The sequence below is a fragment of the Salvelinus fontinalis genome, chromosome 8 (genome assembly GCF_029448725.1).
Source record: "Salvelinus fontinalis isolate EN_2023a chromosome 8, ASM2944872v1, whole genome shotgun sequence".
Lineage (NCBI taxonomy): Eukaryota > Metazoa > Chordata > Actinopteri > Salmoniformes > Salmonidae > Salvelinus > Salvelinus fontinalis.
Genome location: NC_074672.1, coordinates 30,794,676 through 30,816,222, shown reverse-complemented (window position 1 = coordinate 30,816,222; position 21,547 = coordinate 30,794,676). Strand labels below are relative to the sequence as shown.

The 21,547-nt window shown below is 43.3% G+C and overlaps 3 protein-coding genes across 5 annotated transcripts in view; 2 read left to right on the top strand and 1 right to left on the bottom strand.

Annotated features, from left to right (window-relative positions):
* Positions 1 to 5: 5 nt before the first annotated feature.
* On the bottom strand, positions 6 to 2,704 carry LOC129861094 (glucose-induced degradation protein 8-B homolog). Of its 2 annotated transcripts, XM_055932213.1 has the most exons (5): positions 2,596 to 2,704; positions 1,955 to 2,083; positions 1,655 to 1,851; positions 1,279 to 1,476; positions 6 to 940 (listed from the first exon to the last, which is right to left on the bottom strand). In XM_055932213.1, exons 2-5 carry the CDS (start codon positions 2,073 to 2,075, stop codon positions 767 to 769), a joined length of 690 nt encoding a protein of 229 aa, XP_055788188.1. In that variant the 5' UTR covers positions 2,076 to 2,083; positions 2,596 to 2,704; the 3' UTR covers positions 6 to 766. The 2 variants fall into 2 exon arrangements, with proteins under 2 accessions (XP_055788188.1, XP_055788187.1); XM_055932212.1 differs by lacking the exon at positions 2,596 to 2,704 and having other exon boundaries at positions 1,955 to 2,576.
* On the top strand, positions 2,671 to 4,064 carry LOC129861095 (40S ribosomal protein S23). Its single transcript, XM_055932215.1, has 4 exons — positions 2,671 to 2,779; positions 3,268 to 3,427; positions 3,521 to 3,641; positions 3,882 to 4,064. The coding sequence occupies exons 1-4, from the start codon at positions 2,776 to 2,778 to the stop codon at positions 4,026 to 4,028; spliced, it is 432 nt and encodes a 143-aa protein (XP_055788190.1). The 5' UTR covers positions 2,671 to 2,775; the 3' UTR covers positions 4,029 to 4,064.
* A 321-nt stretch (positions 4,065 to 4,385) lies between these two features.
* The window catches only part of dnah12 (dynein, axonemal, heavy chain 12), a 36,929-nt gene continuing 19,767 nt past the window's right edge, over positions 4,386 to 21,547 (top strand). Inside the window, exons 1-31 of one of the 2 annotated variants that reach the window (XM_055932208.1) lie at positions 4,386 to 4,623; positions 4,957 to 5,165; positions 5,350 to 5,437; positions 5,594 to 5,620; positions 5,798 to 5,987; positions 7,318 to 7,387; positions 7,548 to 7,706; positions 7,819 to 8,014; positions 8,106 to 8,294; positions 8,449 to 8,602; positions 8,725 to 8,816; positions 8,921 to 9,099; positions 9,189 to 9,324; positions 9,700 to 9,825; positions 9,954 to 10,088; positions 10,168 to 10,361; positions 10,467 to 10,701; positions 11,230 to 11,415; positions 11,554 to 11,754; positions 11,939 to 12,133; positions 12,239 to 12,360; positions 12,531 to 12,666; positions 12,772 to 12,918; positions 13,097 to 13,216; positions 14,969 to 15,125; positions 18,928 to 19,100; positions 19,198 to 19,350; positions 19,471 to 19,710; positions 19,809 to 20,054; positions 20,674 to 20,793; positions 20,902 to 21,011. In XM_055932208.1, the coding sequence (XP_055788183.1) occupies positions 4,981 to 5,165; positions 5,350 to 5,437; positions 5,594 to 5,620; positions 5,798 to 5,987; positions 7,318 to 7,387; positions 7,548 to 7,706; positions 7,819 to 8,014; positions 8,106 to 8,294; positions 8,449 to 8,602; positions 8,725 to 8,816; positions 8,921 to 9,099; positions 9,189 to 9,324; positions 9,700 to 9,825; positions 9,954 to 10,088; positions 10,168 to 10,361; positions 10,467 to 10,701; positions 11,230 to 11,415; positions 11,554 to 11,754; positions 11,939 to 12,133; positions 12,239 to 12,360; positions 12,531 to 12,666; positions 12,772 to 12,918; positions 13,097 to 13,216; positions 14,969 to 15,125; positions 18,928 to 19,100; positions 19,198 to 19,350; positions 19,471 to 19,710; positions 19,809 to 20,054; positions 20,674 to 20,793; positions 20,902 to 21,011 (4,661 nt within the window). In that variant the 5' untranslated portion in view covers positions 4,386 to 4,623; positions 4,957 to 4,980. The remainder of the gene's footprint in view (positions 4,624 to 4,956; positions 5,166 to 5,349; positions 5,438 to 5,593; positions 5,621 to 5,797; positions 5,988 to 7,317; positions 7,388 to 7,547; positions 7,707 to 7,818; positions 8,015 to 8,105; positions 8,295 to 8,448; positions 8,603 to 8,724; positions 8,817 to 8,920; positions 9,100 to 9,188; positions 9,325 to 9,699; positions 9,826 to 9,953; positions 10,089 to 10,167; positions 10,362 to 10,466; positions 10,702 to 11,229; positions 11,416 to 11,553; positions 11,755 to 11,938; positions 12,134 to 12,238; positions 12,361 to 12,530; positions 12,667 to 12,771; positions 12,919 to 13,096; positions 13,217 to 14,968; positions 15,126 to 18,927; positions 19,101 to 19,197; positions 19,351 to 19,470; positions 19,711 to 19,808; positions 20,055 to 20,673; positions 20,794 to 20,901; positions 21,012 to 21,547) is intronic. The other variant, XM_055932207.1, reaches the window with a different exon arrangement.

Sequence of the window (21,547 nt, the reverse complement as noted above, 5' to 3'; positions counted from 1 at the left end):
ATATCAAGTGTTCCAAAATAGTATTTTATTCCATAATGTAAATAATCCAGTTGCAAAACTGTCAACATGAATTAAATGTATGTCTCTGTATGTATTCACATTATTATCTTGTTGGTTCAAGATAACACAGAATGAATGCTAAGGTTGAAACAAAACCCTGACAACATTACAGGGTACTGGCAGCTTAGCATTCAGTCAGTACCCAGCTTTGGCCCCTACTCTAGAATTCATGAGAAACTGAAATGTGCATGTTTTTTGTTGTTGAGAAAAACAAAATGTACTGTAATTGACAGCGGACCACAGCAATGGGAACCAATCATTCTACCCCAACACCACACCCTCATTCATTTCTGTTTATAGGTTAACACATTATAGTCCCAAGAGCCTAATTTAGGCTTTAACACACCATCCATATGCAAAGATGGCTAACTTTCCCTGCCAGTAGACAGAAAAAAAATAGTGTAACTGAAATCTGCAAAAAGGAAATGTTCATATACAACTATCTATTGCAGACATGAAACAAAAGTCTTATAATTTTACTTCATTAAAATACAAGGGTTTATATTTCAGATATTGAAGTATCAGGCAGCAAGTCACTTTAAAATACAAACTATCCAGTTTGATAACATGGACTGTACAAAGTCTCACAAAAAGCAACCCACACAAAGAAAGAAGAAATATTGTTTCAGTCAGTCTCTGTCAGAATATAAATAGGTAGGAGGGGAGTCCAATTAGTTTCCACCAGCATACACAGCCTGGTGTCCTCTCACTTTGGGTCCTCGATCGTGCCCTTGCTGAGGTCTGTCATTTTGGGGTACTTGACTTTCTTTTGGTCAAGTTCGTTCTGAGCCCACAGGAGCAGTTTGAGGAGCTTGGCCAGTTTGGGCGTTGACTCTCTGTTTTCGTAGTCCAGCACAGACTGGTTCACTTCACTCCACACCTTCAGGAAGCACACAGTGGACAGGAGGTATATTAAATCAGCATCAGGTATAGGTTAAAAAAAAATATGGCTAGAAGGGATACAGCTTTTGTCAAAGTAACGTCAAATGTAGAATTTTTGTGCATCTTAGCTAACCCTAATGCTTTTCCTAACCTTAATTCTCCTAACCTGCAGCGTAAATTCTCCTAAGCGACTACGAAAAGTCAAATCTGACAAAACCACTATCCCATCTAGTCAAAACCAAAGTTCATGTACTGACAAAATACTGAAATAGTAGTAGAAACTTGCAATATGCGCGTTATCTATTTCTGGATTATGATAAGTGAGAATAAACACACCTTCTGCCTCTGCATTGTGTTGAGAAGGTCTCCGAAGGGTGATTCCTCAGGGTTGTCGAAGGCCAGCAGGGCCAAGGTTCTCTCCATCTCTGTCAGACACTCTCTACTCTCCTCCCCCTGCTCTGCCAGCTGGGACTGAGCAAACTCTAGTGCTGCCTCAGTCTCCCTCAGACGGATCAGCTCAATCAGGTGCTGCTGCTGCAGAGGGTAAGAACAGTATGCAGGAACGGTCAGGGAAGGAATATGGACAAAAAACAGTGGAGGGAATAAGGAGACAAAAAGGAGAGAGAGGAACATATGGCAATGATTGAAGAAAACAGCAAACAAAATACGACTGACAGAAGAATTATAACGGGAGAGGCAATCTGCTTTTTACCTGTAGGTGAAAGTACAGGTAGCGGTTTGTGTCGAGCAGTTCTGGGTGCATGCTGTTGATGAGTGCGATGGCCTCCTGTATCTGTCCCTTCAGGATCATCTCCCGGATCTTTATCCTCTCGTCCAGAGAATCCAGGTCCACACTGGGCTCAATCCCAGACTCCATACGGAACTTCTCAGCTGCCTCCTTAAACCCCTCTGTTCAAACCAAAGATATACAATTCTCGGTTTAGATCAGGAAAACTAACATCTACCTGTTACCAGGTTTTTTATTGTATGTCTGTGTGTATGGTTACTATACCTGTCACCAAGTAGTTCATGATGAGCCTGTTCATGTCGGCCCTCTGAATGTGGACATTGTTGAGCTTCTCCATCCACTCTTCTCTCGTTATGTCCTCTGGCTTTTCACTATAACTCATCATGAATTGTTCTACAAAAAACATGTTTCCCCCCATCATTGCCATGTTCATTGTAATTTGGCTAAAACTAAGGCTGAATGTTGAACACTGCAGTTAACTACTATGGATTGTCAGCTGTACAGTACACTTAATTATTATAGGTTCAACATGCCTTATCATATAGCACATAAAAGCATGGTTAGAAAATGTAGAATAACGACCATGCTGTACAATTGTTGTATGAGATTTCCATGGACGTCATCTTAACGCCAATAAAGTATTCGTAAATAACGTAGGGGATAACTAAGTGAGTGTCATTTGGTACAAGCCGGAAGCTCAATAATGTTACTGCGGCCTTCGATGAAAACCACAACATTGAAGCCTTAAACTCAGCCGCTATCAAGCAAAACAACGCCGTCTATTTGCCCTCACAGAATTTGTACAAGATAGAAATATGTACAGGGTCAGTTTAGTAACGTGAATATCTATTCGTACGAGTCAACTGTATTTTGGAAAAGCAAATATGTTATTTTAAATACTGTACCTGATATTTTGCTGCTACTATTCAGCGGTAGCAATCAAGAGCGTCACACAGGAAAGCTCACGAGACTCACGGGATTTCATTGATTCCCCCAAAATGATTGGTTAGAGACTGTGATGACGCCTGGGTCATGTGGTAAGAATCGTGCGTGCGGCTTTTTTTCAGTACTCGGACACTGAAGAAATGGGTGAGTACCCAATATTCACATTGGAATAATAGGTTTATTTGATTGATCTAACACACAAAACTGTATTGACAGTAGACACAATATGATATTATGTCATCACACCATGTAGAGATGATTGTCGTTTATTATACCATACGAAAAGTTGGCAGCTACCGGCTACATGTAGCTAGCTGCCACATGTGTAAAGACATTTCTGATATGAAAATGGATATCTAGTGGGTTAGAGATGTCAACTAGCTAGCTACCTTAATAACAAAACTCCCCTTCAGTGTCCATGAAGGGTACATAATGTTGTAGGGTGTTCGTTGGCTTATCTGGCCTCTTCTTGGCAGCTGCTTTCCCTCCTCGCTTCTGCGATGCTGTGAGCACGCCAGATAATGATGCAGTCCTTACATTCATAGACCACTAGATATTCCTGTCAGTCAGTCTAGGGCAGTCATTTGGCCTAATCCTTCATACTGTCCATTTTGCCTCTCCTCTTTCTTCAGGCAAGTGCCGGGGTCTGCGTACAGCCAGGAAACTGCGTAACCATCGCAGGGAGCAGAGATGGCATGACAAGCAGTATAAGAAGGCTCACCTGGGAACTGCCCTGAAGGCCAACCCATTCGGAGGGGCATCTCATGCCAAAGGCATTGTGCTTGAGAAAGTGTAAGACAACACTGTAATTTAGCCTATTACGTCATACTGTATGTTTTGGCTTCCACAATTAGCTAGCTCAAAACCATCTCTCCTTCTCCCTAGGGGTGTTGAAGCTAAGCAGCCCAACTCTGCCATCAGGAAGTGTGTCAGGGTGCAACTCATCAAAAATGGCAAGAAGATCACAGCTTTCGTCCCCAATGATGGCTGTTTGAACTTCATTGAGGTAAGATGTCTACCTGCAAAGACTTTTCTATTTCTCACCACATCTCTCTATTTCACATGACTCATCAAAGGTACATTTTATTTTCTCAATATCATCCATATATACTTTGGATTTTGTTTTATTATAAATTGGTCATCTGATCTTTGGATTCTGTCATCTTTAGACTACCTGCACATAATTGTTAATTGTCAGGCATTTCATCATAACCACTGTTTTCAAATCCTCTTCCCCTCTCATCAGGAAAACGATGAGGTGTTGGTGGCAGGATTTGGTCGGAAGGGGCACGCCGTTGGTGATATTCCTGGTGTCCGCTTCAAGGTGGTCAAAGTAGCAAATGTCTCACTACTGGCCCTTTACAAAGGCAAGAAAGAAAGACCTCGATCATAGAATGTATACACTCAAACAATAAAAAGTGGAAAATGACTTTTGATGTGTCTGTCCATTTTTCTAGGTGTTTATGGGGATACGATTTAAAAAAAAATGATATGCCTTAGACTTTAATATTTTCTATAGGGTTTGTAGTTTTGCATTAAATTGAGTAGACACAAGTATAAAGGAAGCTGAACTGGATAGACATTAGTTGCTTGGTTAAATTTGTGACTTTTTTTATTGAACCTTTATTTCATCAGGGAGTCATAATGAGACCAAGGTCTTTTACAGATGAGCCCAGAAGTACAGAAATGCAGACATCAAAAAGAAAAGTCATACAAAACAAACACATGGTGAGATAATGGTATTGTTGCAAAGTATTCTTTAATCACCTAAAATGTCCACATGCATAAATTGAAATGCATGATAGATAAAGCCACACATTGAGAAAATGTGCATTCTGCAATCAGCAGCAGTGTGCTGTGCTTCCAGCAGGGGTATCCATGTGGTTGTTTACAGTTTCTATAGCAACGGACTTGTTTTTCCTCCTTTCAAGCAACTGAATTCTGCATAGACAGGAGTTACATACAAATATTAACAAAAGAGAGCAGGGGTAAGTTATACACATTGCATGCTAACCTTGCAATTTTTTTACATTTCACTTGAAATAAACTCTCGACTATAGTTATGAATGTACATTTAATGAGTAACTCATCGATTCTTCAAACTAGCATGGCTAGCTAGCCACACCAACGATTTAAAATTCGAAGGTACACAGTTAACATTAGCATAAGCAAGCAAGGCAAGTGCTTATTGATTTAATAAATTACTTTTGAATTTTTTATATAAAACAATTATGGCAGAAGAAATGCATTGGCTGTGTTTGCAACTAAAATGCAATGTTAACTGATGGTTCAACAGGCTAAGGGTTTTGCAATGTTGTTAGTGTCTTCCTTCAGTAGTACCTGAGATGCCTACCTCCGCAGGGGTGTTCAAGCCACCCATGGGAGATGGCCTGAACCAGTACTCTGTCCTGCCACCCATCCCAAGCACACATTTGCAGGAGGGGGCTGCAGAGGACGAGATGACTGTGCAGAAGAAGCTGCTGAGGCACAGGAGAAGTAAACGGCAGCAACAGCAGTTGCATAAGATCCTGTATGTCCCTTGAACTTTTTGTTATTAAATGTCAAGCCATAAAGTCACTTAACTGGTATAGTACTGAGATATTTAGGATGAAAATACACATGATGATTGTCATCCCCTGTTTCAATTACAATGAGTCAAATGCAAGTTGTTTTTGGTTGCTGTAGTATTCATATTGTGCTCTTTACTCTTGTAGGGTTGCTAGTGCAATGCAGGCATACAAGAACGCTAAGGATTTAAGACCAGTGGTTCCCACGTCCCCTGAGCCAGAGTTCCCCCCTTCTGTGAGATATAATGCTTTCTTATTGAGTTTCTCAGGCGGATCTCTTACCGACACCTGTTATGCTAATGCATGTCAATTTACTGCATACATTCTGAGTTTCGCTGCAGGTAATTCTCGTGTCAAGATTTCTCAAAGTTGTCACCTCTTTATTTCACAGATGAGCAGTGAAGACCGAAGGCGTAGAGTAAGTTGGCTGCTTTTTGTTTTGTTAAGTCCCTCCTGGTCTATGAAAATTGGGTCTTTTGTTTTTTTGTGAGATGCCAACAAAATACTATGTTCCTAGTTATTTGTGTTAAAAATCAAAAGTATCAACCTATTTTCCTATTTCCGCACTGTCGCTCCATTGTGGCCACACCTATAGTTGAACTACATGTTCCTGAAGGAGTGTGTGGAGGGCAGTCCTGTGGTGCCCATCCAGCAGCAGTGGCTAGATGCCATGCTGACCCGCATTCCTCCCCAGCTGCGTGTGGGTCCCGGGAGAGACGAGCTGCTGCAGGAGCTATGTAGGGAGGTCAGCGAAAACTTCCTCAGCGGGATGGTCAAACACACAGGTGTGTGTATTCATGTCTATCTCTGTGTGTTTAGACTTGAGACATTTTTATTGAAGTGTCACTTCACAATTATATAATAATTCCAAATACAGAATTCTTTTAACCACATTGTGGGTCACTCTAATTGAGTTTTGAGACACTAAAAGACAATCATTGTCAAACATGGTACAGGCGTAATCTATATTAAATTACATCATCTATACATACACATGTATGCATAAACCAAAAAAACTAAGAATAAAGGGACAGTTAGGCACTTATAAAGAAACATCTCAGTTGAAGTATAAGGTTGCAGGCTTTGGCGCAGGCATTTACATTGTTACCTGATAAAAGTTGATACATTTTATTATTTTCATCTAGACTGTTAAAATTATAATTTTGGCTGGATAGCTGACATAACAGATCATCCCTAATGTCACTGTATAGCCCACAGTAAAGCAAGACATGAACTTCTGTTTCAATGGAACCATGGTTACAAAAAGTACATACTGTACACATTTATCTAAGGGAGTGTTTGTGTCTCAATAGTGAGAGGGGCCACACTCCACATCTACATTTTGCAAAAGAGCTTCGATATTGGAATTGCAGGAAATTAGCTTTATAACTGCAAAAATGTATTTCCACTCAATGGCAAAATGTGTAGAATTGCAGGAAATTTGCTTTAAAATAGCAAAAAATTCTCTCTGCCCCATGGAAAAATGTGTAGAACTGTAGAAAACGTGCATTAAAACTGCAACATCTTATCTACGCCCCATAACAAAATGTGTAGAATTGCAGGACATTCACTTGAAAATTTACATTTTTCTCTCTGCCGTCACGAGGGGGGCCACTAAAATATTTTTCCGCTTGGTGAAGGAGCTCCCCAACCAAATCTCGCTTAAAGGCCCCAAAAGGCTAGAGCCGGCCCTGGGGTTATGTCCCTAAAGTTTTTAAAAAGCAGTAGGTGTGCAGTTTGTTCCTTTCGGGTTTGTCTATCAGTTGGTACCATTTTAGTTCATTGCTCTCTAAAAGTGTTGATTTAAAAGTATTTTGGTCATTTCTAGAATACACATTGTCTGTATCAGTGAGCTGAGTCATATGGATGAAGATGAAAAAAGGCTTTGACATGAAAAATATTTCTTTGCAATTGCAAGATCACTAGCACCCAAAAATATGTTTACATTCATTTGGTGTGGTCTCTGCCATTTTTTACCAACACATAGCCACTGGTGATGCCATAGAGTTTTGTAGACCATATCGCCTTGAATAGCAGCGTTATATTATTTTGTTTTTAGCCATATCATGTCGTAGATTGTGTCTCACATCAGTATTTACAATCTGTCCCCTTTAGTGAGTACTGTGCTCCAGAAACCACAGATGAAAGGGACAGTTCTGGCAAGACATAGAACTCCATCAGCAAAGTGAGTGTCTCAGCAATACACATCCAGCATGTTCATAACTAATCAATACACCACAGAGACGGATTGGAATATTGTGGCAAATAATTGAATAAAGTGCCATTTATTGATTGAATTTTTGATTAATCATATTTTGTCAATTATACTTAATATTTATTTGCAGGGCTCTCGATTTCTCCAGACCATGGCATGACAGCTTTGTGAGAAGTCACAAGGAGATAAAGGAGAGTTTACACATTCTTCATCCAGTGATGAGGATCATCCTGGACATCGGCTATGGTGCATTTTCACATCTGCTTTTGGTTGATCTTACTGATTGCAGGTAAAATTGTTCTATCACAGCACCACAAGTATAAGAATAAACACCTGATTTTCTTCAATTTCTGTCTTCACATATGTTTTTATTATGTATTATTCTTTTGTGCTGTGGTAAGGTCCACGGGACCTGTAGCCTGCGAGAGCCTGAAGCACAAATTGTCAGTGGAGTGTGAGAGGATCGAGGAGCGCATCATGAACACCTGGTTTCCCAAGGTCATCCACCTGCTGACCAGCAAGGACATGCTGCAGGGGGTCAGAGCCGAGAAACTGGACTCTTTCTACAACTGTGTCTCCACACTTATCTCCAACCAGGTGAGAAGGTGAGGTTTTGATCAGTACTGGTGTTTTTAGGAGCAAGTCCAGCTTATCTTGATGTTCTGTTTTTGGTTGCGTTTTTCCACAGTTAAGATCCTTAGTGGAGAGAAGCGTGGAAGACTTTGTCAGCTTATTCAATCCGTGCAATGTCTACCAGTTGCCTCTCTTCCGCATGGATCTGACTTTTGATGATGAGAAGATGGAATTCTATCCCAGCTTCCAGGACCTTGAGGAATCTGTTTTAGAAATTCTGAACCTGATCACCAACACCATGCAGGTAAGAATCTCACGAGTGTGTCAGGATATTCTTTGTCACACAAATTAATATGCTTCATAATCAGTGTGAATAAATATGTATTTGATCATAGTCCATATTTGGCTTTTCATCTAGTTGGTGACAAATCACTCCTATCTCTGATGTGGCTTCACAGAAAGTCCAGACGGTCCAATCTTGGCTGGCTGAGGCCAACAGCTCTGTAATTGATGCCAGACTGGCGGACCATGTCCTGCTATGGGCTCAGACCACCATAAGGTCTGCCGTACGTAAGAACCTGGAGGAGCCTTATAAACACTTCCAGAACTATGGTGAGAAACTAACATTCTAATATATATCAATTCAAGAGAACTGAATAGCCCAGCTACTTGGTTGAATGAAAGTGAATATTGTGAAGGTTTATCTGTCCTAAACCCTCGTTGCTTCCTTACAGTTGACAACTATGATTGGCTGGTCAATGGGACAGCACAGGGTATAGTGGACAGGTTCGTTGAGGAGGAACACTCTTTTGATGAGTATACTGAGGTAAGGGAGAGCAACACAGAGGTCAGGTTTGATAGCTACACATTTTGTATTTGGAGTAGTATATGGTATGAATGTAATATGTGTGTCTGTGTCTTGTTCCACAGAAAGTGGAAGAGTTCTGTGTCCTGTCTAAGGAGATTGTCAGTCTGCCGGCGATAGCCCACTTTGCCATGGTGCGTCTGGACTGTGAGGAGCTGAAACAAGGGCTGGCCAAGACGGCTAAGACCTTTGCTCAGATACTCCTGGAGAAACTAATCACCAACCACAGAGAGCACAGTCTGCAGTAAGATCACAGATTGATCCACCATTTATAAATACAGTAAATAATTGTCATATTCAGTGCAAATCTTCCTCCTCTGTGCCTCTGCCAAGGATCTGCCAGGAGTTTGAGAACATCAAGGAGAAAGCCCTGAAGGTTCCTGAGACCACGGAGGACATGACTGACATGATAGCTTACATTGGTCATGCCAAGACAAAGGGCATTGAGGAGCTCAATGCCAAAATAATGGTAAGTAGCTGATGAACAAGGGTCTAATCCTGTCTTAATACTCATGTAGTGCATAATTGGGAAAGGAGGATACCTAGTCAGTTGTCCAGCTGAATGCATTCAACTGAAATGTGTCTTCTGCATTTAACCCAACCCCTTTGAATCAGAGAGGTGCGGGGGGCTGCCAGTGGGTTAACTGCCTTGCTCAGGGGCAGAACAACAGATTTTTACCTTGTCAGCTCTGGGATTCGATCCAGCAACCTTCCGGTTACTAGGCCCAACGCTCTAACCACTAGGCTAATTGACTTGCAGTAAATACTGTGTAACTACTGTGCAACTACTGTGTAACTGTGTGAAACTCATCATGAGCCTCTGTACCCTTTTATCTTCTGGCAGGAGACCCACCACAGACTGAACTACCTGTTGGACGTCCACATCTTTGACCCAGAAGACCTTGAGTTGAACTCTACAGTCCTCATCTGGCCACAAAAGATATACCCTGTGTTCGATCTCAATGATGAGGTAACATATTCCTTCATTCTGGATAAAGTAAAAACATTTTGCATGTCAGTGAAGGGGGTAATTAAGCCCTTCCACTACCATTATTGCTTTATGAAGAAAGAACAATCTTGTGCTGCGTCCTTCCCCAGGTGATGTTGAAGGCCAAGCAGAAAGGAGAGCAGGAGCTGCTGTGCCGTAGAGAGAGGCTGATGCTGGAGCTAGAGAAGCTAGGACGCAGAATGGAGGAGTTTGCAGAGTGCTCCGAGCTGGACATGATGCAGCAGGTAACAGCACAAGCGCTCTGGAAAGTGTCTGTTGATTAACATTTCAGCCCATTTAGACTGATCTTTACCTTTTGATCAGTATGTGACTGATGTAAGGACAGTCCAGAAAAGGCTTCAGGATGCCGAGGAGGCCATCGACTTCATCAACAAAGAAGAGACTCTGTACAAATGGGACCTGTCGTCTTATCCCGTGGTGGAAGTCATCAAGGAGAGTATCGAGCCCTACCAGAAGCTCTTTGGCCTGGTGCTGAAGTGGCAGAGCACTAAGAAGAGGTCTGTGGGCTGTTTAGGTTGTTGTCACTCTCTCTATGTCATGTAATATGCCGTAGGTCCGAAAACAATGTATGGTTGCTTCATGTCCCTGTCTGAAATGTTCAGGTGGATGGACGGCTCCTTCTTGGACCTGAATGGAGAGAGCATGGAGGTGGAGGTGGACGAGTTCTTCAGGGAGATATACAAGATGCTCAAGTTCTTCCAGCAGAAGCAGAAGAAGGCAGAGCAGATGGCGGGAGGAGGGGTGAAGAGGAGGCCCGGGGAGGAGGACCCGGGGAAGCAGGAGCGCCCCACTGCACTCATCTGCTCCACAGTCATGGAGCAGGTCAAGGACTTCAAGGTAACTCCGTGGAAACAATTACCATGTGATAACTTTTGTTTAGTGTTGGTCGGTTGTTTGTAGGGTTATAATGGATATTTATACTATAGACCAGTGGTATTCAAAGTCGGCATCACTGCGGTGGGGTCGCCAAAATTAAAGCAACATTTTCTAGGAACAAAAATTAAGAGTATAGATTATTGTATAGGACATTGTATAAAAGTTTTTGAGAATGATAATTTGAAGAAGATAAAAAAATGTTGAGTAAATGTATTTATTGGTTTCTTTTCATTTTGATGAGATATAAGTGCAATGCATTGAAGGTTATTTATTGATGTAAAATTAGAAATTTACAGCTTTTTAAGGTTGTGTCATTAGATTTGGGGTGGTGTCGCAAGAAATTATTTGGCAAAAAATGAGGTCCCCAGAAATTCTGCTGTAAAAAATTGGGTCCCTGCTGAAAAAGTTTGAATACCACTGTTATAGACCATAGATATACTGTAGATGTATGACCTAATGACTTGACTTCTACTGCGTTTTTATTCCCAGGAGCACATCCCCACGGTGTCCATTCTGTGTAACCCAGGTATCAGGGCTCGCCACTGGGTTCAGATATCTGACATTGTGGACTATGACCTCACGCCTGACTCTGGCACCACCCTGCGGAAAGTGCTCAAGCAGAACCTCACCCCGTACCTCGAGCAGTTTGAGACCATCAGTGCTGCTGCCAGCAAGGTGAGAAAATGGGGATCATTTAATGAGAGAGACTTGTGTGACATGGGATAGCCCACAGCTAAGGATGCTCTGAACTGAAAAGCTCTAGTGTGAAAAGCCTACTTAAAGGGCTGTTGAATATCTTAATTTCTCCTACAGGAATTCTCTCTGGAGAAGGCCATGCAGACCATGGTGGAGGTTTGGGATGGAGTCTCCTTCCACCACCACCCCTACAGGGAGTCTGGGGTGTCCATCCTCACCGCCGTGGACGAGATCCAGACCATGCTGGACGACCAGATTGTGAAGACCCAGACCATGAGGGGCTCACCCTTCATCAAGCCCTTCGAGAGTGAGATCAAGGTTGGCTTTATGTCAAAGCAACACTTCTTGTCCTCCCTCTCTCTTTCTCACCCTGGATAAATGCTTCCTGTAGGTGCTCTTGCTCAAATCCTAACCTTAACCATTATTGGAGAAAACGCTAAGCTGACCCTAGAACAGCATCCAGGGGCGATTTGTTCCTACTCTGATCCTCTTTGTGTGTCAGGTGTGGGAGGAGCGTCTGATCCGTATCCAGGAGACCATAGACGAGTGGCTGAAGGTGCAGGCCCAGTGGCTCTATCTGGAGCCCATCTTCTCCTCCGAGGACATCATGCAGCAGATGCCTGAGGAGGGGCGGCTCTTCCAGACCGTCGACAAGCACTGGAAGGAGGTCATGAGGCACTGCGTCAAGGACCCCAAGGTAGGACAGCTTTTAGGTGGCATCACAGGTGCCAGTATGGGGAGGATAAAGGGGTCTTTATAAGGGATGTCTTTGAGTGTACATAGCTATTTTGAATTTGTGCAGATATTGTCAGCGACCTCATTGCCTGGCCTGCTTGAACGACTCCAAGATTCCAACAACCTTCTGGATAAAATCATGAAGGGACTAAACGCCTACCTGGAGAAGAAACGACTCTTCTTCCCTCGGTAATGAAATGTACAGTATTTTGAAATGTTTGTCTCTAGTTGTGCAAGAATTCAGATTTAATTCCTTTCCCTCTCTCCCATTCCTTCACCTCCCTCCCATTCCTCCACCTCCCTCCCATTCCTCCACCTCTCTCCATTCCTCCGTCTCCCTCCCATTCCTCCACCTCCAGCTTTTTCTTCCTGTCCAATGATGAGATGCTGGAGATTCTGTCAGAGACCAAGGACCCGTTGTGCGTGCAGCCCCATCTGAAGAAGTGCTTTGAGGGCATCGCCAAGCTGGACTTCCTCCCTAACCTGGACATCCAGGCAAGTAGATCGATCAGTGGAAGCAGATCATGTAAACTTAATTTACTAGAAAAGCAGTGAAGTTTTTCTCCATCCATTTATCTATCCATCCACCCATCCCTCCAGGCCATGTACAGCAGTGAGGCGGAGCGTGTGCAGCTCATCCAACTGATCTCCACCTCAGAGGCACGGGGAGCCGTGGAGAAGTGGCTGGTGCAGGTGGAGGACATCATGCTGCGCTCCGTCAGGGACGTGGTTGCCCGCTCCAGAGTGGTGAGATTACTCCACCACTACCATATATATATAAAGTATGGTATGATGGGACACAGTACAAAAGCGTATAGTGTAATCGGATATTCTACTATTACCGTATATATGCTAGAAAAAAATATGATGCCAAACTAAGATGTTCTTACCAAGAGAGATTACATCCTCCCTCCTGTGTGTGTAGGCCTACGGTGAGACCCCTAGGAGTCAGTGGGTTAGGGAGTGGCCTGGCCAGGTGGTGCTCTGCACCTCTCAGATCTTCTGGACCCTGGAGGTCCATGAGGCAATCGGAGGAGGAGCTCAGGTAGGGGCACCAGGACACGCATCACTGTCATCTCTACCATGATGACCATTACCAAATATACAGTTGAAGTCAGAAGTTTACATACACTTAGGTTGGAGTCATTGAAACTCGTTTTTCAACCACTCCACAAATTTCTTGTTAACAAACTATAGTTTTGGCAAGTCGGTTAGGACATCTACTTTGTGCATGACACAAGTCATTTTTCCAACAATTGTTTACAGACAGATTATTTCACTTATAATTCACTGTATCATAATTCCAAGTTGACTGTGCCTTTAAACAGCTTGGAAAATTCCAGAAAATGATGTCATGGCTTTAGAAGCTTCTGATAGGCTAATTGACATAATTTGAGTCAATTGGAGGTGTACCTGTGGATGTATTTCAAGGCCTATTTTCAAACTCAGTGCCTCTTTGCTTTACATCTTGGGAAAATCAAAAGAAATCAGCCAAGACCCCAGAAAAAAAATTGTACACCTCCACAAGTCTGGTTCATCCTTGGGAGCAATTTCCAAATGCCTGAATGTACCACATTCATCTGTATAAACAATAGTATGCAAGTATAAACACCATGGGACAACATACCATCATACCGCTCAGGAAGGAGACGCGTTCTGTCTCCTAGAGATGAACGTACTTTGGTACGAAAAGTGCAAATCAATCCCAGAACAACAGCAAAGGACCTTGTGAAGATGTTGGAGGAAACAGGTACAAAAGTATCTATATCCACAGTAAAATAAGTCCTATATCGACATAACCTGAAAGGCCGCTCAGCAAGGACAAAGCCACTGCTCCAAAACCACCATACAAAAGCCAGACTACGGTTTGCAACTGCACATGGGGACAAAGATTGTACTTTTTGGAGAAATGTCCTCTGGTCTCATGAAACAAAAATAGAACTGTTTGGCCATAATGACCATCGTTATGTTTGGAGGATAAAGGGGGAGGCTTGCAAGCCAAAGAACACCATCCCAACCGTGAAGCATGGGGGGTGGCAGCATCATGTTGTGGGGGTGGTTTGCTGCAGGAGGGACTGGTGCACTTCACAAAATAGATGGCATCATGAGGAAAGGAAAATTATGTGGATATATTGAAGCAACATCTCAAGACATCAGTCAGGAAGTTAAAGCTTGATCACAAATGGGTCTTCCAAATGGACAATGACCCCAAGCATACTTCTAAAGTTGTGATAAATGGCTTAAGGACAACAAAGTCAAGGTATTGGAGTGGCCATCACAAAGCCCTGACCTCAACCCTATAGAACATTTGTGGGCAGAACTGAAAAAGCGTGTGCGAGCAAGGAGGCCTAGAAACCTGACTCAGTTACACCAGCTCTGTCAAGATCCTAACTGACTGAAGGCAGGGAATTTTTACTTGGATTAAATGTCAGGAATTGTGAAAAACTGAGTTTATATGTATTTGGCTAAGGTGTATGTAAACTTCCGACTTCAACTGTAGCTATGTCATACGCTCATGCAATTCAAACGGCCACTTCAGTGTTTCCTCTATATTCATTTAGCAGCGGTGACCTAATATATATATTTCTGCCGAGATGCACTTTTAAATGCATAGTCGTTGGCTCAATGACTGGAAGTCTATGGAAACAGCTAGCATGTCAATGCGCTAACCCTAGTAACAATGCAATCAATCCCCTACCCTTGCCTTCACTGCTGAAAAAATCCTAGGGAAACACTGCCACTTAGTTGAGGAGATTTGTATGATAGTCAGCACACTAAGGAATGCATTTCTCTTTAGGGTCTAAAGAAATACTACCAGCAGTTACAGAGCCAGCTGAAGGACATAGTGGAGCTGGTGAGAGGCAAGCTGCCCAAGCAGACTCGCACCACGCTAGGGGCTCTGGTCACCATCGATGTCCACGCCAGGGATGTGGTGATGGACCTGATAGACAAAGGTAATGTTCAGTAGGCTTTAGTAAATTGGTATATGGTACAATGCTGTTATAATATACACAATGAAAGGAAATGGAGCTGATATCAGATATGTACAGTGCGGTGTCCCTCAGAGCAGTTGCCTTAGGCCGTTACTTTTATCATTGTTTTTATACGAAGCTAGAATGACTATGTATGCGGGTGATTCCACACTCTACATGTCAGCACGCAAAGCCAGAGAGCTCACTGAAATTCTAAATAAGGAGTTACAGTCAGTGATTATTAATAAACTGGTCTTAAATACATCTTAAACTAAAAGCATTGTATTTGGTTCAAAACATTCTCTAAAACCTGAACCTCTACTGGTTGTTACATGAAAGGTGTGACCATTGAGCATGTTGAGGAAGCGAAACTCCTACGTATAACATTGGATGGTCAATTATCATGGTCAAGTCATATTGACAAAGTTGTTGTGAAGATTTTGTTCTGTGTTTTTGTCACAAAAATCAACTGTACTAGTTGTTCAGGCTCTGGTTTTTTCCCATCTTGATTACTGTCCGGTAATAAGGTGCAGCAAATCCCCTATTCGGACGGGATTAGTTTTACTTTTACTTTGGGAGGTCGGGTAATGTAATTATGTGCAAGAGCACAAACCACCAATACATTTTAGTCCCATCTGAATCTGCCGTGTCAGTCATCTTTACATGGCAGGAGAATAACAATTCCTGTTACGGCTCTCGATGGTGGTAGGAAGAGTGGACCAAAGCGCAGTGTGGAAAGTGTTCATGATTCTTTTATTTCAAAATCACTCAAACAAAATAACAAACGTGAAAACGAATGCGCATAGTTCTGTCAGGCAGAAAACATGAAACAGAAAACAAGATCCCACAAAACTCAAAAAGAATATGACAACTTATGTATGATCCCCAATCAGAGACAACGATAGACAGCTGCCTCTGATTGGGAAACACACACGGGCATTTACTTCTCGGTGAAGGCTCCCCCCACTTCGGTGGCGCCTCTGGTGCAGGGATCATTGCCGGGGCCTCCGGACCGTAGATCGTCGCCGCAGGCTCCGGCCTGTGGACCATCGCAGCAGGCTCCGGACTGGGGACCGTCGCCGGAGGCTCCGTGCCATGGATCCTCTCTACAGGCTCCGGGCCATGGATCATCACTGGAGGCTTCGTGCCATGGATTATCACTACAGGCTCCGGGCCATGGATCATCACTGGAGGCTTCGTGCCATGGAACATCACTGGAGGCTTCGGGCCATGGATTATCACTGGAGGCTTCGTGCCATGGATCATTACTACAGGCTCCGGGCCATGGATCATCACTGGAGGCTTTGTACGTGGAGCCAGAACAGGTCTCACCGGACTGAGGAGACGTACTGGAAGCCTGGTACGTGGAGCTGCCACAACGCGTCCTGGCTGGATACCCACTTTAGCTTGGTGAGTGTGGAGAGCTGGCACAGGACACACTGGGCTAAGACGGCACACTGGAGGCATAGTGCGTATAGCTGGAGGTCTGGAGCATAGAGCTGGCACAATGCGTCCTGGCTGAATACTCCCTGTAGCACGGCAAGTGCGGGGAGCTGGCACAAGCCGCACTGGGTTGTGCTGGCGAACTGGGGATACCGTGCGTAGAGCTGGCGCAGGATATCCTGGGCCGAAGAGAAGCACCGGAGACCAGGAGCGCTGAGCCGGCACAATCCGTCCTGGCTGAATGCCCACTCTAGCACGGCAACTGCGTGGAGCTTGCACAGAGCGCACCGGGCTGTGGATGCGCACTGAAGGCACGGTGCTCAGAACCAGAAAACGTGGCACTTGAACCGTGACCAACTCCTCATTGTATTTACAGGGAGTTGGTTCTCGTTCACCCTTTATTTCCGTTCGTTCCCCATGCCGACCCGTGTGCCACCCCCAAATTGTTTTTGAGGCTGCCTCTCTTGCTTCCATCCTTGCCGTGACTCCTGGTATCGCCGCCGTTCCTCCCTCGCTGCTTTCGCCTGTTTCCACGGCAGGCTCTCATGCCCTGCCATTACCTCCTCCCATGTCCATGATATCCTCCACTCTGGGGCACGCTGCTTGGTCCGTTGGTGGTGGGATCTTCTGTTACGGCTCTCGTCGGTGGTAGGAAGAGTGGACCAAAGCGCAGTGTGGAAAGTGTTCATGATTTTTTTATTTCAAAATCACTCAAACAAAATAACAAACGTGAAAATGAAAGCGCACAGTTCTGTCAGGCAGAAAACACGAAACAGAAAACAAGATCCCACAAAACCCAAAAAGAAAATGACAACTTATGTATGATCCCCAATCAGAGACAACGATAGACAGCTGCCTCTGATTGGGAAACACACACGGCCAAAAACAAAGAAATAGAAAACATAGACTTTCCCACCCGAGTCACACCCTGACCCAACCAAACATAGAAAATAATAAGGAACTCTAAGGTCAGGGCGTGACATTTCCAGCCAGAATAACCTACTGTTTTTTGCAAACTCCTCTGAAAGTACTAGTCCCGTGCTAATCGAAATCCCTGTGTTTTGAGAGAAATGTCTGAGTTTGACAGGTGTTGCTCGCGGTTTGAGCAAGAAAACAATAAGTGATTGGATAAATTGAACAATGTGCTGCGCATAGCCTATATATGAAGGGCCTACATGTATCAACTTTCACAGTGAATGCTTTTGTTTATACGTTTTATGTGAAATACTTGAACATCGCCAAATGCATAATTAAAAAATATTGCGAATATTTAATGTAACCCTTGCTGTTAATAGATCGCAAAGCAGCATACAACTGAGCTAAATGATTGGAAATGACAAATTCACTTTCTCATCCATAGCCTAAAAACGCATATCAAGTGCAAGTGAGCTGTTTAGTTCACATCTGAAGGCTGGGGGGCATTTAGGATTTCTTCTACTGCGGATCGCTAAAATATCCTAATTATTATGATCACACTTCTTCAATTCAAATATTATGACAACACTACAGTATACCAAAGATCGTTTGGTATGGTTTAGAAACTTGGGAACCAAGCTCGAGTTATCAGTGTAGTCTCTAATTGCCTGAACTTGTTGAAATACAGTATCTTCACGCCTAGAAAAAAAACTCCAGGCTTCGGTCATAACTGGCAATTTATAGAAAATTAAAAAACGCCAAGCTCAAGTCCAAAACGAATTCCCGGCAACACACAGTTTTATACAGAGTCATGATCGTATGGAATTCCCTTCCATCTCCAATTACTCAAGCAAACAGCTAAATTACCTTTACAAAATTGATTAAACAACAACTCATGAAACGTCTGGGACTGTGAGAGGGCACACACAGACACTCTAACACATATATATTTTTGTTGTATTGTTCGTTTCATTGTATTTTAAATGTGTGACTGTCTATCAGTGTATCAGTGTTTCGTTACTTGTAATGTTTTGTGTTTTTTGTGGACCCCAGGAAGAATAGCTGCTTCTTCTGCTAAAGCTAATGGGGATCCAAACAAACAAATACATAAACAAATATGCCATATTTTCCTTAGGGCTGTGAAGACAGATACCAATATCGCCATTTTTTTTCCATGGCAAAAAAATCAATTGCGAAGCAGACCAAACTCTTTGGTCCTTCAAAAACCTGCTGTGTGCAACAATTTGTGTAATATAGCTTGGGAAATAAACAAATGTGACTGGATGACAATGTTTGTTTCCAACATTAGGGTTGTTTTCCTAATGAAATGAAATCCGCTAATGTGTTTTGTTTACTTGCCACGATACTAATGAGTGTTGCGATACTGGTGTCATCCCGGCCCTAATTTCCTGTTATTCTATGACAGGTGTATCCCATGAAACAGACTTCCAGTGGTTGGCTCAACTGCGCTACTACTGGGTCAACGAGAATGTGCGTGTACGCATCATCAACTGTGACGTCAAGTACGCCTACGAGTACCTGGGAAACTCCCCTCGACTGGTCATCACGCCATTGACAGACAGATGCTACCGCACACTGGTAAACCACCCCGAGAAACATCTAGTCTGAAAGATATCTCACTCAGGTCACTCCCAAACTTTATACTAACATTTCATATTTTTACTTTATGTCTTAGATTGGGGCGTTCTACCTTAGTCTTGGGGGAGCACCCGAGGGTCCGGCAGGGACGGGGAAGACGGAGACCACCAAGGACTTGGCCAAAGCCCTGGCCGTGCAGTGTGTGGTCTTCAACTGCTCTGACGGCCTGGATTACCTGGCTATGGGGAAGGTAACTGAAACTGGGAATAACAGCGAATGTCAATCAATGTCCAATCCCTGTTTACTACACGTGTGGTCTTTATTATAGCTGGCGATAGTGCACCTTCATCTCTGTCTTCCTGTCTCTCAGTTCTTCAAAGGCCTTGCGTCGTCAGGTGCCTGGGCCTGTTTTGATGAATTTAACCGCATTGAGCTAGAGGTACTGTCTGTGGTGGCCCAGCAAGTCCTGTGCATCCAGAGGGCCATCGAGTTGAAGCTGGAGTACTTTGACTTTGAGGGCACCGTGCTCAAACTCAACCCCAACTGCTTCGTGGCCATCACCATGAACCCGGGCTATGCTGGACGCTCAGAGCTCCCAGACAACCTCAAGGTACAGAGGAGGATGCACTCTTTATCCTATGCAATAGATTGATTTTTTAAATATGCATGTTGATTCAACAGTACTTCACCCCTATTCTTCCACAACAGGTGTTGTTCAGAACTGTGGCCATGATGGTGCCTAACTACGCCCTGATAGCAGAGATCTCCCTGTACTCCTATGGCTTCCTGAACGCCAAGCCCCTGTCAGTAAAGATTGTGATGACCTACAGACTCTGCTCAGAGCAGCTTTCCTCCCAGTTCCACTACGACTACGGCATGAGGGCCGTCAAAGCTGTACTGGTGGCCGCAGGGAACCTCAAACTCAAGTTCCCAGACGAGAATGAGGACATACTGGTGTGTCTAGAAAAGTTGGCTTACATTGATATGTTATTATGTATAAATAAACTGGGTGGTTGGAGCCCTGAATGCTGATTGGCTGACAGCCGTGGTTTATCAGACTGTATACCACGGGTATGAGAAACATTTATTTTACTGCTCTAATTACGTTGCTAACCAGTTTATAATAGCAATAAGGCACCTCGGGGGTTTGTGGTATATGGCCAATATACCACGGCTAAGGGCTGTGTCCAGGCACTCTGCAAAGCGGCGTGCATAAGAACAGCCCTTAGCCGTGGTATATTGGCCATATACCACACCCTCTCGTGCCTTATTGCTTAAATATATATAGATTTTTTTTAACGGAGTAGATCAGCTTTAATATTGCAGATAGATTGTAGATTCCATCAATGTAATTGTCTGCATCACTTCCAATCTCCCATATATTATTTTGGTAAATATATTTATATATATACATACATACACATACCCACATATATATAAACATACATATACAAATGCATACATAAACATACACATATATATAGATATATATACACATGGTATAGTTAAAAATATAAGGGCTATGTAAGGGTAGTCGCTTACGTTGAATGTTCTATGTTTTCGGCACTACCAGCTCCTGAGGTCCATCAAGGATGTGAATGAGCCCAAGTTTCTCTCTCATGACATCCCCCTTTTCAATGGAATCACCAGTGACCTGTTCCCCGGTATCTCTCTCCCTGTGGCAGACTATCAGGTTGGAATTTTCCTTGCTTGTTTTTATGTACTCTGTGTTGATAGAAGATGTTGATACTGTATGTGCATTGCATATTTAAATGTCTGCCATCTGTCATGTGTTTCCCAGCTGTTTCTGGCTTGTGCTGAGGAGTGCTGTAAGATCCACAATGTTCAGCCAGCTGATGTCTTCAAGGAGAAGATCATACAGACCTATGAGATGATGATAGTCCGTCATGGGTACACTTTTTCTTTCTGAACTGAAACTCAATCTAAGTTGCATCTCATAGGTATTTGTATTTATTATGGATCCCTATTAGCTGCTGCCAAGTCAGCATGTGTTATCATGTGTGTGTATGCAGGTGTCTTTGCCTATGTTTGTGTTGTTTCATAGTCCTTGCTATTCCATAAGGTGTATTTTTATCTGTTTTTTAAATCAAATTTTACTGCTCGCATGAGTTACTTGATGTGGAATAGAGTTCCATGTAGTCATGGCTCTATGTAGCCTCCCATAGTCTGTTCTGGACTTGGAGACTGTGAAGAGACCTCTGGTGGCATGTCTTGTGGAGTATGTATGGGTGTCTGAGCTGTGTGCCAGTAGTTCAAACAGACAGCTCGGTGCATTTAACATGTCAATGCCTCTCACAAATACAAGTAGTGATGAAGTCAATATCTCCTCAACTTTGAACCAGGAGAGATTAACATGCATATTATTAATGTTAGCTCTCTGCGACAAAACTGGGGCCTGTAGGACCTGCCTTGTTGATAGTGCTGTT

Coding starts and splice junctions, on each gene's coding strand:
- LOC129861094 (XM_055932212.1), bottom strand. CDS start 2,123: ATGAACATGGCAATGATGGGGGGAAACATGTTTTTTGTAGAACAATTC. Junction 1,852..1,954: donor CATGAACTACTTGGTGACAG/GTATAGTAACCA, acceptor TGGTTTGAACAG/AGGGGTTTAAGGAGGCAGCT. Junction 941..1,278: donor ACACAATGCAGAGGCAGAAG/GTGTGTTTATTC, acceptor TGCTTCCTGAAG/GTGTGGAGTGAAGTGAACCA.
- LOC129861095 (XM_055932215.1), top strand. Junction 3,428..3,520: donor GGCATTGTGCTTGAGAAAGT/GTAAGACAACAC, acceptor CCTTCTCCCTAG/GGGTGTTGAAGCTAAGCAGC. Junction 3,642..3,881: donor GCTGTTTGAACTTCATTGAG/GTAAGATGTCTA, acceptor CCCTCTCATCAG/GAAAACGATGAGGTGTTGGT.